This window comes from Aulostomus chinensis, chromosome 2, assembly GCF_037954235.1.
Source record: "Aulostomus chinensis isolate RoL2024-O1b breed Wild chromosome 2, RoL_Achi_v1.0, whole genome shotgun sequence".
NCBI classification, from domain to species: Eukaryota; Metazoa; Chordata; class Actinopteri; order Syngnathiformes; family Aulostomidae; genus Aulostomus; species Aulostomus chinensis.
The window spans coordinates 7,432,393-7,446,368 of NC_141321.1; the positions used below are offsets into that span (position 1 = coordinate 7,432,393).

Genomic DNA, 13,976 nt, shown 5'->3' on the forward strand with positions numbered 1-13,976 from the left:
AACATCAGTTAACGATGAACGTTTGATTGTGTTTATTAGCCAAGTGGATTTGACCAACAGGACAGTTAGAGGGTCTGTGAAAAGGAAGTTTCCCTGGGACGACGAAGACTGCGAGCCACCAGCAGTACGTTGGACACGTCTCACACCGAACTCATTTCTATTCTTTGCCAGTTTCATTGTTCAAAATTGGAAAAATCCCAACAAAAACCAATTTTAACATATGTCTCTCCACAGAAAAAATTTAAAGTAGCACATGAGTCTGACCTGCATCAGAGGTGAGGAAACCTACCATGAGGCATTTGATGTTCTGTCGGTTGACTGAACTTGACTTTTGCTCTTGTAATGAAGCCTGTTTTGTGGCAAACATCAGTTAACGATGAATGTTTGATTGTGTTTATTAGCCAAGTGGATTTGACGAACAGGACCGTGAGAGAGTCTGTGAAAAGGAAGTTTCCCTGGGACGACGAAGACTGCGAGCCACCAGCAGTACGTTGGACACGTCTCACACCGAACTCATTTCTATTCTTTGCCAGTTTCATTGTTCAAAATCGTAAAAAAACAACAACAAAAATCGATTTTAACATGTCTCTCCACAGAAAAAATTTAAAGTAGCACATGAGTCTGACCTGCGTCAGAGGTGAGGAAACCTACCATGAGGCATTTGATGTTCTGTTGGTTTACTGACAATGACAACGGTTGTTTTCATCCCCAGAATCAATGCGGCAGGAGATTGTGCCACCTCTCCCTCAATAGCTAGAGCAGAGAGTGGTGCTTCCTTGATGCAGGAAGTCTGTGGTCCACCAGCGGTAAGTTTGCCAGGCCTCACATTAAATTCATTTGAAATCTCTGCAAACAGGGCTGCACGGTGGTTCAGTGGTTAGCACTGTGGCCTCACAGCAAGAAGGTTCCGGGTTTGAGTCCTGGCTCGAGCACGGGATCTTTCTGTGTGGAGTTTGCATGTTCTCCCTGTGCCTGCGTGGGTTCTCTCTGGGTATTCTGGCTTCCTCCCACCGTCCAAGGACATGCAATTTGGGGACTAGGCTAATTGGATACTCTAAATTGACCGTAGGTCTGAATGTGAGCGTGAATGGTTGTTCGTTTCTCCATGTTGGCCCTGCGATGGACTGGCGACCTGTCCAGGGTGTACCCCGCCTCTCGCCCATTGACGCTGGGATAGGCTCCAGCCCCCCCGCGACCCTTAATGTGTAGGAATAAGCGGAAGATGACGATGGATGGATGGATCTCTGCAAACTTTATTTTTCCACTTTTGTAAACCAAAGAGAATGTTTGTGCCTCCGCAGGAAACGCTTAAAGTTGACGAGAGTCCCTGCCGACAACTGAGGTAAGGAACTCTACCGACAGGCCTGATAGTGAAGCTCCCCTCCCTCCCGACACACACTCTCTCTCACACACACACACTCTCTCTCTCACACACACACACACTCTCTCACACACACACACACACACACACACACACACACACACACACACAGAGTTCATTTACTCAGTGTATTTGATGTTCTGTCAGTTGACTAGTCATTCAGCTAACTCTTCTCTTGTAACCAAACCTGCTGCATGACAAACACAAGTTGACATTTGTTTGTGTTTTCCCAGCAGAGACGCTGCTGCCACCAGGACCTCAACTACAGGGGTTGAGTTGGAGGAGGAAGACCAGGGGCCACCAGTAGTGGTGGGTTTGACGGACCTCAGACTCATTTATGCGATTCCCAAGATTTATTTTTTCCTTTGGAAACACAAAAAAAAAATATAACAACTTTTATTTTTCCGCAGGAAAAAACTGAACAAGACAGCCTTCCATGGGATGCCGGGCTCCAATATGTAAATTTCCAGCTGATGGAATGGCGTGGGTTAGTAAATTTGCTCAAAAACACTCAAGGAGCAAAATAAAAAAATAACCCAGAATTAATTTCTTTTCATGTGAATCAATTTGTCTATTTGTTTTTCAGGTTTCCAAACCCAGGCAATAACTGCGACATGAACTCCAGCCTCCAGAGCCTGATTGCACTGGAGGACTTCATCTCTGATGTGCAGGGCCAGGAGGATGTCTGGGTTTCAGTCCCTGAGACTCAACTGCTCAGGTATGGCAGCCATGCGTGCGCACGCGCACACACACACACACACACACACACACACACACACACACACAAACAGAGTTCATTTACTCAGTGTATTTGATGTTCTGTCAGTTGACTAGTCATTCAGCTAACTCTTCTCTTGTCACCAAACCTGCTGCATGACAAACACAAGTTGACATTTGTTTGTGTTTTCCCAGCAGAGACGCTGCTGCCACCAGGACCTCAACTACAGGGGTTGAGTTGGAGGAGGAAGACCAGGGGCCACCAGTAGTGGTGTGTTTGACGGACCTCAGACTCATTTATGCGATTCCCAAGATTTATTTTTTCCTTTGAAAACACAAAAAAAATAGATAACAATTTTTATTTTTCCACAGGAAAAAACTGAACAAGACAGCCTTCAATGGGATGCCGGGCTCCAGTGTGTAAATTTCCCACTGATGGAATGGCGTGGGTTAGTAAATCTGCTCAAAAACACTCAAGGAGCAAAATAAAAAAATAACCCAGAATTAATTTCATTTCATGTGAATCAATTTGTCCATTTGTTTTTCAGGTTTCCAAACCCTGGCAATAACTGCTACATGAACTCCAGCCTCCAGAGCCTGATTGCACTGGAGGACTTCATCACTGATGTGCAGGGCCAGGAGGATGTATGGGTTTCAGTCCCTGAAGCTCAACTACTCAGGTATGGCAGCCATGTGCGCACACACACACACACACACGCGCGCGCGTGCGCGGTTCTGAAAACCCAACTTTTTCATTGTTGAAGATTCTTTCTGCAGTCGATGGAGTTGTTAACTGCTAATTCTGCTGCTCTCCCTGCCTTTTGCTATCCATGTGTGCACATGGGAGGGCAAGGAGGTCCCAGAACAGGGCCATGTTGAACTTCCTACTAAGGTGCTTCATTTCGCAAAAGTGTTCTTGAATGATTTGTTTTGCTCCCTTTACAGTTGCCTCATGGACATTGTGAGGGTCCACTGCTCTGATGATCCATACAAGAAATTACACCACCTGTCTTTATTCAAGAACATCCTCTCCATGAATGCTCCAGAGTTTGAGGACTCAGAGCAAAAGGTAAGTGTTCATCTGACCACTAAGTTCTCCAACAATTAAGGACCTCTTTTGACTCTTTGGATTTTTGTGAATATAGGCCCATGTATTTCTTCCTCAATAAATTTAAGCCCTTGATATCTGTGTGTGTTCAGGATGCTTATGAGTTCCTGAATGAAATCCTGAACCAGGTCCAAACGTTGGCACCAACTCTGCAGCATGTAGCCGCCGGTAAAGGAAGGAGATACAGGTGCCCTGTAAAAGAACACATGATGTTCACAATGAGGAGCACCAGGACCTGCAAGAAGTGAGTGTACACACACTCACACGCACGCACGCACGCACACACAGCAGGTGGCAGCAAACCGCAGCTACTCATAATTCACCATTCATTTGACACAATGAATGCAGTATCAAAGCATTTTTGCTGGACTTTAACCTGTGACAAGCCAAACACCCTGTCGTAACATTTCAATGCGCCGTTGCTCAGCTTAGAAAGATTGTTTAGACTGATTGTTTTTATTGAAACTAGCAGATCTCAGTACAACGCCAGAGTGATTCTCAATGAACCGGACTAAATGAGGTCCGGTGCATCACTCAGATGTGAACTGGTCACAATGCAATGTTTGTCTTCCTTGACTGTGCAGATGCGGAGCCCAGTCGCATCGAGACGAGGACTTCACTGATCTCTCTCTGTCTCTGGAGCCTGGAGCTTCGGTCCAGCAAATGCTGTACAATCAACTGAAGGTAAGATGCACCTGTCGCCCCTTAGTGACATCATCTCATCACAAACACACACACACACACACACAGATTTCTGTGTATAGCGGTTTTATTTTCTTGTGCAGGCGCACTCAAATACAAATCTTAAAGACAAACAATTTTCTTCAGCGAGTGAAAGGTCCATTTATTGAGGTCGGTCAGGCCGCATGCAATCACACTGTAATATTCAAAACAAAATGCCCTTGTCACACAAAACAACAACAAAAATATGAAATGAACTACATGACAATGTCATTTCCATTTTGACATAACTTAAAATAAATAGTTGAATAAAACAAAACATGACCCCTGTCATGAATCCAAAACAATATGTCAGGAGGGGTTAAGAACACTTCTCTTTTTAAATCTACACAAAGAGCCACAAGGTGATGTGGCTGCGCGGGCAGAGTTGTGATATAAACTTGGAGTTCCGGCCTGACCGGCCACTCAGTAAAACCTTCCAAACCTCCCTACGGCCACCCTGCCTTGATGTGCTGTCCCAACCAAAACACACAGTGAAGGAATAACAGTTCGGGGGCCACAGAGAGGTGGCTGTCCTGTTGAGGAGCACCGTTCTAGTGTGTCACTCATTGTATGTTTTCTCTCTGTGACAGGATGAAGATCTGGAACGCACTTGCAAATGTGGGTTTCAGATGTCCACCAACCGGTGCCACTTTGAGAGCCTGCCCAAGTATGCACCCATCCATTGACATGCACTCCCAAATTTGCTTGTTTTTTTGGTTTTCCATCACTCAGACGGAATTTATTTCATACTTAGTTGCCTCCTAATGTAAATTAAGTTCGACTGAATTGAGGTTCATTGGTGACCGAAGGTTGAAACGTCAGTGAACTGACCTCAACAATTCTGATGACCATCGTGTTGAAATAATTCATCAAAAATACTCCAGCTCACATCCATCAATTGTCTTGCGCTTATTCCCGTTAAGGGTCGTGGGGGGTGGAGCCTATCCCAGCAACTACGGGCAAGAGGCGGGGTTCACCCTGGACAGGTCACCAGTCCATCACAGGGCCAACACATAGAGACAGACAACCATTCACATTCACAGTCACACCTACGGTCAATTTAGAGTATCAATCAGCCTCGTCCCCTCTTGATGTCTTTGGACTGTGGGAGGAAGCTGGAGTACCAGAGAGAACCCACACAGGAACAGGGAGAACATGGAGACTCACACAGAAAGATCCTGTGCTGGAGCCGGGACTGGAACCTGGAACCTTCTTGCTGTGAGGCCACAGCGCTGACCACTGCACCACCGTGCCGCCCCCATCTTACATCTTTTCTCACATTCTCCTTCTGCAGAATGCTGATGCTTCATCTCAAGCGTTACCGCTACAATAAGCACTACTTCTGTATGGAGAAGATCTGCGATCCAGTGGAGCTGCACAGTACTCTGATGGTGCCCTCCAGCCAGGTAAGAAATGGCTCACCTGAGTTCAGCTACAACACGCGTAGTGTGTCGGTTTGTGTTTTGACGTTTGCTGAGTGTGCTTCTAACTTTTTAATCATGTTCCTTCTCAGGGAGCCTCTCAGTACCATTTAAGGAGCATCATCAGCCACTTCGGCGAAACTGGGGATTCAGGTAAAACAATCACTCAGACACCCACTGAATTAACCCAGTTCAAATCCCTTTTTACCTTTATTCTGCTGAAGGAACTGAAAGGTTACGTGTAATTTCTTACGTATAATATTCAAACTTAAATAGATCACTTTAGTGTGACAGTTGTCAAGAATTGCTGACATTTACAGGTTTTTGGCAGTTCTCTCATTCTGATTTCTCAAACTGCTTCTACCTGTCAAACCTGGATGTTCAAACAGCTGATCTAACAGTAACTCCTCTCGTCTCAGGACACTACATGAGTCACGTTCACTGCCCAGACATCCACCTTGGCAGCTACCCCAACACCTGGCTGACTTTCAATGACGAAGAGGTCAGCGTGGCACCTGGGGACTGCATCTGTACGTTGCATGAGGAGACTGCTTACATTTTATTCTATGAAAGAACGGTGCTGTGAACAGTCGACCCTCTTTGCGGTGGAGGTGGCATGGAATGACCAGAGAGAGGCAAGTCCAGCAATTCTTCTGGCGCCTGATGTACCCCCTTGATAGTATTCCCCCCTTACCCCCACCAGTTCATTCAAGCAACAACACCCCCCTCTCAAGTCTGACCGTGGTCTCTCCCGGAAGGTTTACCTGGTGACGGTACCCGGCCGGATTCTTTTGGACCCAGACACCTGGAGGACACAACAGAAAGGTGAGTGGCACTATCAAACACTGGCACCCTATTGCTCTCTACCCTGCGGAACTTTGGCACCACGAAACCTCCTTCCGCTGCTCGATGCCTCCAATCCTCATTGTCACATCTCCCTTCTGATAGGTGGAGCGACGCCGGCGCAGCCGCATCTGCCTGAGGACCACCGCCACCAATGTATGGTTAAATGATTCAATAAATATGCATAATCAATAAATAAAGATGCCGCAAGCTGGATAGGTAGCGGTGTGCAAATCCGCTCTGTAACTTACTGTGCAAAATTCAATATTGTGCGAATTGTGAAATACTGTTCAAAACAACCCCGGTGCAACCTTTCTACATTCCTATCGTAACGAAGGGCTCTTCGTTACAGGTGCGACACTAAGTCCTTATGCCAGTACTCAAAATTTCAATACTTGAATTTGACTTTGTCCAGACAATGATCCCAGAACCTTCTTGTTTAGAAGGACTGATAAAGCCTCTGACCAAGCTGGAGCAGATCCTAGCAGAGGGTTCTTTAGGAGGGTGTGTGTGAGCCTGCACTGACTGAGAGGGTGCCTGTGAGATGATCAAGCAGAACAGCGAGGACAACACCAGTGGGCAGACCTCCCTCTTACACAGTTAAACACATAACTTAAGTAGAACAATATTTCTTTCTCCAAGCAGAAATGATAAGTCTTTTGACTCCACAAGGACCCCGTCTCAGAGCAACACAAGGGAGAAAGCAATAGCAATACATGGACTGGTGATCGCACAAAGGCAGGGAGGAGAGGGAGAGGAGGAACGCTCCGCAAACCAGACTGAGCAGAAGAAGAGAGAGAGGGGCGAGAACTTCTCAACTCGTAAAGTGTCAGGAGAGAACTCCTGTTGTGATTTGATGCTGATAGAAATGGACTTCAACAGGATGAGACTGAGCAAAACATAAGAGAATACAAAATGCATTTATTTTGGTTCTTAATCTGTCGATTGAATGTTGGGATATTTATTTTGGTATCTAAAGCACTTTTTAATGAACAGGAGATCATATTCAACTGATTGCTTGCATTCACTGATGAAGATTAAGCAATTTGAAGTAACATAGAAATTTGAGGATGTAATGCATCATATGGCAGCACGGTGGTGCAGTGGTCAGCACTGTGGCCTCACAGCAAGAAGGTCCCGGGTTCCAGTCCCGGCTCCAGCACAGGATCTTTCTGTGTGGAGTCTGCATGTTCTCACTGTTCCTGTGTGGGTTCTCTCTGGTACTCCAGCTTCCTCCCACAGTCCAAAGACAGCAAGAGGGGACGAGGCTGATTGATACTCTAAATTGACTGTAGGTGTGACTGTGAGTGTGAATGGTTGTCTGTCTCTATGTGTTGGCCCTGTGATGGACTAGAGACTTGTCCAGGGTGAACCCTGCCTCTCACCTGAAGACAGCTGGGATAGGCTCCACCCCCCCCCCCCCCCCGGACCCTTAACAGGAATAAATGGAGGAAAATGGATGGATGGAAATTTATTGCTTTGACAATTTATTGTTTTATTCATAGTCATTTAAATTTGGAGCTTCATTGCATGATTGTTGTGCAACAAAAAACTGTCAGAACTGAAGGTCCATTCAGCACATTTCATGTAAAATTGTGCCCGGCAGGTCTGTGTGGCTGTGAGTGTGAATGGTTGTCTTTCTCTGTGTGTTGGCCCTGTGATGGACAGGTGACCTGTCCAGGGTGAACCCTACCTCTCACCTGAAGGCTGCTGGAATAGGCTCCACCCCCCGTGTGAAGAAAATGGATGGATGTTTATGTATTCTGTTCTTTTCATTAGATGTGAGTTAACAAGTCATGAGCCCCTGGTAATGTATAATGCCTATGAACTGTGTAGTTCATAAGAAATACTGTATATAACCTGCTTTAACTGTTTTAGACCGTTAGTCTCTGTGCTTCTCCATAAAAGTGTAAAATGTATGTGGAAGGACAAACCACAGGTGCCAACATGTACACTATGTGGTCTGGTTGTAAAAGTCTAAAAAAAAAACCCAACGGATTTTGTGGCTTCTGGGTGACAGATTGATGGTTGTTTCTGTTGGTTCTAGAGACTAGAACCATTTGGCTCCAACCTAAATAGCCACCTCACAAATGGCCAGGAACTCTTTTCAACTTTTGGTCATCACCTGTGTTTGACCCCAATCTGCATGCCCCCTCCCAGTAAATGTGAAGAGATGTATAAATACCTGACAGTTTCTCAGAACAACAGAGAACTTCTGATGCTCCATGAGTGTGTTGTAACTTCTCTCTCATGCATGCATAAACTAGAATAGAAGCTTTGAGTTTCCAAGCCTCCTTCATGGTCACTGCTCCACTGGACCCCTCAATACACACCACCACACTAACACATGCTGTTTTCTGTGCCACTTACAGGCTGCAGATGCTGGAGGCCATCTGGAAGCACTGGAAAGGACCCATCAGCCCGGCGCTCTACATGTCTGACGCTGAGGCTCAGCAGTTCCTGCGCCACGCTCAAGCAGAACCGTAAGAATGTTTGCTACCACATAATGTACAAGGAGGGTCACTTCTATCCAGTCAACCTGGTGAGAAATGTGGCCCTCAAGAATGCCAACACGCCCTACGTCTTCCTGATGGTCTTGCTCGCATGACTCTCCCTGCTTGCTGGAAACCTGGAGAGTGAGTAGCAGCACAGTCAGAAATGAAATGACTGCGCATATTAAAGGGAACAATAAAACAAATTTGAATCACTACAGTGTCATTTTCCTGGAGCTCGAAAGTCAAAAGCAGATTTATAAAAGAAGACTAAAGGTTTGGTTTGTGTTGCGAGGTCACAGGAATCTCACAGAGAACAGAAGAACTAGCAGATTCTTGATGCAACTCAGTCTTCAAAGGAAAGATTAAGCTGAATGTTGAAACACATGGAGCCTTTTTTTTTCTTTAGTTGGAGTTTTCAGTCTGACATCGAAGAGAGCGGCCGTGGCTGCATCAGTGACCCGCAGTCAGCACTTTGGTTGGAGTCACAAGAGCTGGGGTCAGTGCAGAATGACAGACAGGTGAGTGTGGAAGGGAAGAGTCAGGAGTGCAGGACATACAGTCAGATGTGCTTAGCAGACAGGGAGTGTGCAAACATGGAGGCTGACACAAATAAACTGAGTGTGGCAGGATAGCGCTACACTCCCCACCGTGAGGGGCAGTGTGGCAGACAATTAGTGAGTGGTCACCTATAAATAGACCTGGTCGGACCCTTCTCCGTCCTTTTCCGCTTCCTCTCCCTCCTTTACGGAGCCGACAGCCGTGCATGGTGGCGTCTCGCTGGTCAGCAGATCGGGTTGCAAAACAAAGCGGTGTGGTGTTACCGGGAGCTGGGCTGTCTCCCTTGGGCCGGTGTGTGCGTGGTACGCTTTCTGTGGTCTGGGCTGCGGGCCTCCTGCCTCTCGTCTGACGCCACGATCCTGCTGTCCGTGCGCGGCCGTCAATTGCCGCTGTGAGCCTCGCTGCTGTTTTGGTTCTTCTTCTTCTCTTCTCCTCTTGATACTTGCTGATTCGGCTCATAACGGGCTCCTTTCCCAGTAACGGCGGTTAAAGCCGTGCACTACGGCCTTTATAAGAGCCTCAACGTGGGCCAAGAGAGGGCATCCCGACCCTCATCGGCGCTGAGCCATCCCCTTGGAGACTGGTTTTAATTAGAGGGGCAGACATTTCCTTAATTACTTGAGTTTATTCCTTCTTTATTTGTTATTTCTTCCTTTGAATTATTACTGTTAAGTTTTTGTGGGTTATATCTGATTTATTGTTTAGATCCATTATTATTATTATTATTATTATTATTATTATTATTGCCTTTTGCTCCCCATTTGATCATTTTGATTTAAAATAGTTTCTGTCGGGTTGTTTGTGGTAGTGATATTTGGTTCATGTGGGAGGGTTGCCTTGATTTCATGTTTTTAATGGTGTTCTTTTCTTTTCTTTGACAGGTGTTGAGGGCCCAGAGCGGCAGCGGTCCCCCCTGGTGGTGGTTCCTTGCTCCTTGCAGTGTAGTTTTTTTGGATCCCTCCCCTTTTAGTTACCGCTGTCGTGGTAAGCCCCAGCCCTGTCCCCTTTTCCTTTCGGTAATTCCTCTTGCACTCCTTATTATATCCATTGGTATTCATTTAGTCTGTTGCTCATTTTAAAATATTTTTCTAATAAAAGGTATTTTTATAATTGGAAATCACGGTCCTGTCCTGTGGTATCTCTCGAACTGTGTGCCTTTGTTCAAATGGAAGCCTGGTCATTTTGAAATTTTGTTTATATCCTGGGGTGAAAGCCCCCAGGTGGCGTTGTCGGCAACTGTTCCCCACCGCTCGCCTTGCCACATCTGGCGTTGTCGGCAGGACCCACAAGTAAAAAGGACAGAGACGTGATTTCCATTTTTAATTTTTGTTTGTACTTAACCATTGATTCAGGTTTTATGATAGAGCCAAAACCGCAGTAACGCCACAGTCATTTTTCCTACCCAAAATCATCATCTTTTCCTTTCCTATTGGAGGTCTAGGTGTGGTAGTTTTGTTGTCGGTATGGAAGAGGAAATCCAGCAGCTCAAGGAGCTTGTGCTGCAGCTTAAGGCAGACAATGAGCGGCTGCTCCAGGAGCATACTGCATCTCATTCGGCCCTCGGTGGGGCAGCGTCAGTGTCCTCTGGTACAGCTAGTGGGGCTCCTCCTATTGTGACGGAGTGGCTGGTAGTTATTCCCAGGGACCGCAGATGTCCCGTTTTTAACGGTAGGTCAGGTATCAGGGTAGCTGAGTGGATATAGGAGATACAGGCATGCATGAGAGCCCGGCACCTCTCTGTTGCTGATCAGGCCCTCTTTATCATTGAGCATTTGGAGGGAGAAGCGCATGAGGAGATTAGGTTTCAACCAGGTGTAGAGCATGATGACCCGGCTCTCATTTTTTCCATCTTGCAAGAGCTGTACAGCCATTCCCTGTCCTATGTCACTCTGCAGCAGGCTTTCTTTGCGAGGCAGTGACAGGAAGGTGAGTCACTACAGGAGTTTTTGTTAGCTTTAATGCAGAGCGTCAAGCAGTGCGCTCCTGATGGGATGCCAAACTCTGAAATTCTGCTGCGCGATCAGTTCGTACAGCATGTCCTTGACAGTTCTCTGCGACGTGAACTAAAACAAATGGTTCGGCGCCAGCCCTCTGCTTCACTTCTAGAGGTGCGTGGGGAGGCCATTAGATGGGAGAGGGAGGGTCTTCCTGGGGGTTCTCGTGGGCGCAGCTGCTCTCTTCCGTCCGCTCATGGGTTGCAGCTTAGTGTTCAGAGTCGTTCTATCCCGGCCCCGGCGGTTGTCCCCCAGGGTCCTGGTTTAGCTGAACTGATGGACCTTTTAAAGAGTCAACAGGAGCAGCTTAACCAGCTTACCCGCACCGTAGCTTCCTTGCAGGCGCCCCGACCCAAGGTCGGACGTCACACAATTCTGTCATATGTCGCAGGTGTCAGCAGCCTGGGTACTTTGCCCGCGAGTGCGATGGGGAGCGGGTTCCATCTCGTGCACGTGCTCACTCTGTCACTGGGCTAACTTCTAACCCTTCTAGGCCTGCTTTGTCCACTCGGCAGGCGGAAAACTGAAGCCCGCTGAGCTTTTGAGCCAGAGCTTGGTGGGGGCTCCTCCAGGCTCTGTAGAAAGTAAACTGTCTGGTTTAATGTTCTCTTGTCCAAATGTGAATGTGTTGATGGCCGATGTCCCGGTGTCGTGTTTGGTGGATACTGGGTCCATGGTTTCCACCATCACAGAAAGTTTTTTTCAGGAGCATTTTGCACCTTGGGACCATGATCGCCTGCAGTCCTGTAACTGGTTGCGGCTCCGGGCAGCTAATGGTTTAGCCATTCCATATGTTGGCTATTTAGAGCTTGATGTGACCCTTTGTGACAAGGTAATGTCTCGTTGTGGGATCTTGGTTGTTAAGGACCCCCCTGTAGCTATGACCTGTCCCTGGAGTCTTGGAGATGAATGTTATCAGACGTTGTTATCAAGATCTTTTTGGGGCCTATGACCGGTCTCTGTTTGAGGCACCCTCAGTGCTACAGGCCCCTGGCCCAGTTATTGAGGCCCTTCAGAAATGTCACCAGGCTGCAGCCCAGGTTCCCGAAAACCCCACTGGTTCAGTGAGGGTGCAAGGTAAGCAGGCCCTTCGTATCCCTGGTGGGGTAATGAAGATTGTAACTACTTCCTGGCCAATCATTGACTCCACGCTTCATACTGATGTTAATAAAGTGCATTTATTTTCTTTGTCGTATGGTTTAAGCACCGTTGAACACCTTGAAAACTAAAAGGAAAATGAGATGGAAAATCTCAAAGAATATTTGTCATGACAGACAGCAGATTTATACATATTCAAATAAATGAAACTCTATTAGACTACATTAACCTCTAAACATTACTTTCTTTAGTTACACAGATTAAACAGCTACAGATTTAAATCCTATAACTTGTGTCTCCTTTAAAAAAACAAAAAAAACAAATGTCCTCGTAAGCAATAGGAATTCAAATTCTAAACACACTGTAGACACTGTTAGCTCACTAGATCAACTGCAGTGAAATTCAGCTCTTGTAGTGAATAAAGAACAAACCAAACTTCAAGTCGTGCACAAATGGCATTTAAAGTGGATCATGTGCTAATGTGTCAATAGCTTACAATGCAAAATAGCTAGCTGCACAGTAATGAAATGCAATTGATATGCAAATTCGCGTTTCACACAATCACTCGGTACTATTAACATCAAACATCAAGTTAGTACAGAACAAAGGAAAGCTATTTACCGTGTGCGCCCTTGACCAGTTGTAGAATGAAACTTAAACTTATTACTCTGTCTCTCTTTCGCTCCGTCTCTCTTTCGCGCCGTTTCTCTGCCGCACTTCCGTGTTTTACGCGCTTCCGTGTTTGACGCGCTTTAACTGTTTACGCCTAGCGGACTTCTGATCTGCGTCAGAGGGTCACGTGATAAACAAGAGTAAACTTAAAATAAATAAATACAATCATTTACAAAGATAGTGGCCAGCACTTACTCATCACATTTTTCAGATCAGGCTGTGCTGTTTGAGCCCCCTGACTCTGGTTTGCCAAGTGGGTTGCTGGTTGGCACCCTGTTTGGTTTGTGTTGTCCGGGGTACGGCTTACATTCCGGTGGTCAATGTGGGGACAACTGATATTCTTTTGCACCCACGGATCTGTCTGGGTGCTCTCAGTCGCGCCCAAGTTGTCAGTCTACCCACAGAGGTAACTGAGGTGAGGCTGACTACAGCTATCGTCTCCTCCCAAGTAGCTTCTGGCTCAACCTCAGGGGTTTCCCCACCAGTAGATTTGGCCATGTTGACAGAGGAAGAGCAGATGGAGGTGAGGTCCTTGTTACAGGAATACAGTTCAGTCTGTGCAGCCCATGATGGCGACTTGGGCTGTACCAACCTCAGCTCCCACGACATTCCGCTCCTGGATGATGTCCCTGTGAGGCAGAGATACCGCAGTATCCCCTTCAGAGTACGAAGCTGTAAAAGCTCACATCAACCAGCTTCTTGAAGCGCAGGTCAGTAAGGAGAGCAGTAGCCCTTGTGCCTCACCCATTGTTTTGGTCCGTAAGAAGGACAGCAGTTTGCGCTTGTGCGTAGATTACCGTCTTCTTAACAGTAAGACTAGGAGAGACGCTTTCCCTTTGCCGCGCATTGAGGAAAGCCTAGATGCACTCAGTGGTGCCCGCTGGTTCTCCACCGTTGATTTTGCCAGTGGGTACAACCAGGTACCAGTGTCGGAGCCAGATCGGCCCAAGACCGCTTTTTGTACTC

The 13,976-nt window shown here is 46.7% G+C and overlaps 1 protein-coding gene and 1 long non-coding RNA gene across 3 annotated transcripts; both read left to right on the plus strand.

The window, feature by feature from the left end:
• The first annotated feature begins 410 nt into the window (after window positions 1-410).
• Window positions 411-1,691, plus strand: LOC147268941 (uncharacterized). Its single transcript, XR_015119333.1, has 2 exons — window positions 411-1,342; window positions 1,615-1,691. It is a non-coding gene; the product is annotated as an uncharacterized LOC147268941 (long non-coding RNA).
• A 537-nt stretch (window positions 1,692-2,228) lies between these two features.
• Window positions 2,229-7,344, plus strand: LOC147268942 (ubiquitin carboxyl-terminal hydrolase 37-like). 2 transcript variants are annotated; one of them, XM_086225198.1, is made up of 11 exons: window positions 2,294-2,547; window positions 2,647-2,778; window positions 3,044-3,167; window positions 3,299-3,450; window positions 3,791-3,890; window positions 4,520-4,596; window positions 5,224-5,335; window positions 5,443-5,503; window positions 5,770-5,985; window positions 6,109-6,175; window positions 6,299-7,344. In XM_086225198.1, the coding sequence occupies exons 1-9, from the start codon at window positions 2,534-2,536 to the stop codon at window positions 5,934-5,936; spliced, it is 939 nt and encodes a 312-aa protein (XP_086081324.1). In that variant the 5' UTR covers window positions 2,294-2,533; the 3' UTR covers window positions 5,937-5,985; window positions 6,109-6,175; window positions 6,299-7,344. The 2 variants fall into 2 exon arrangements, with proteins under 2 accessions (XP_086081315.1, XP_086081324.1); XM_086225189.1 differs by having other exon boundaries at window positions 2,229-2,547; window positions 5,770-6,175; window positions 6,299-7,340.
• The last annotated feature ends 6,632 nt before the right edge of the window (window positions 7,345-13,976 follow it).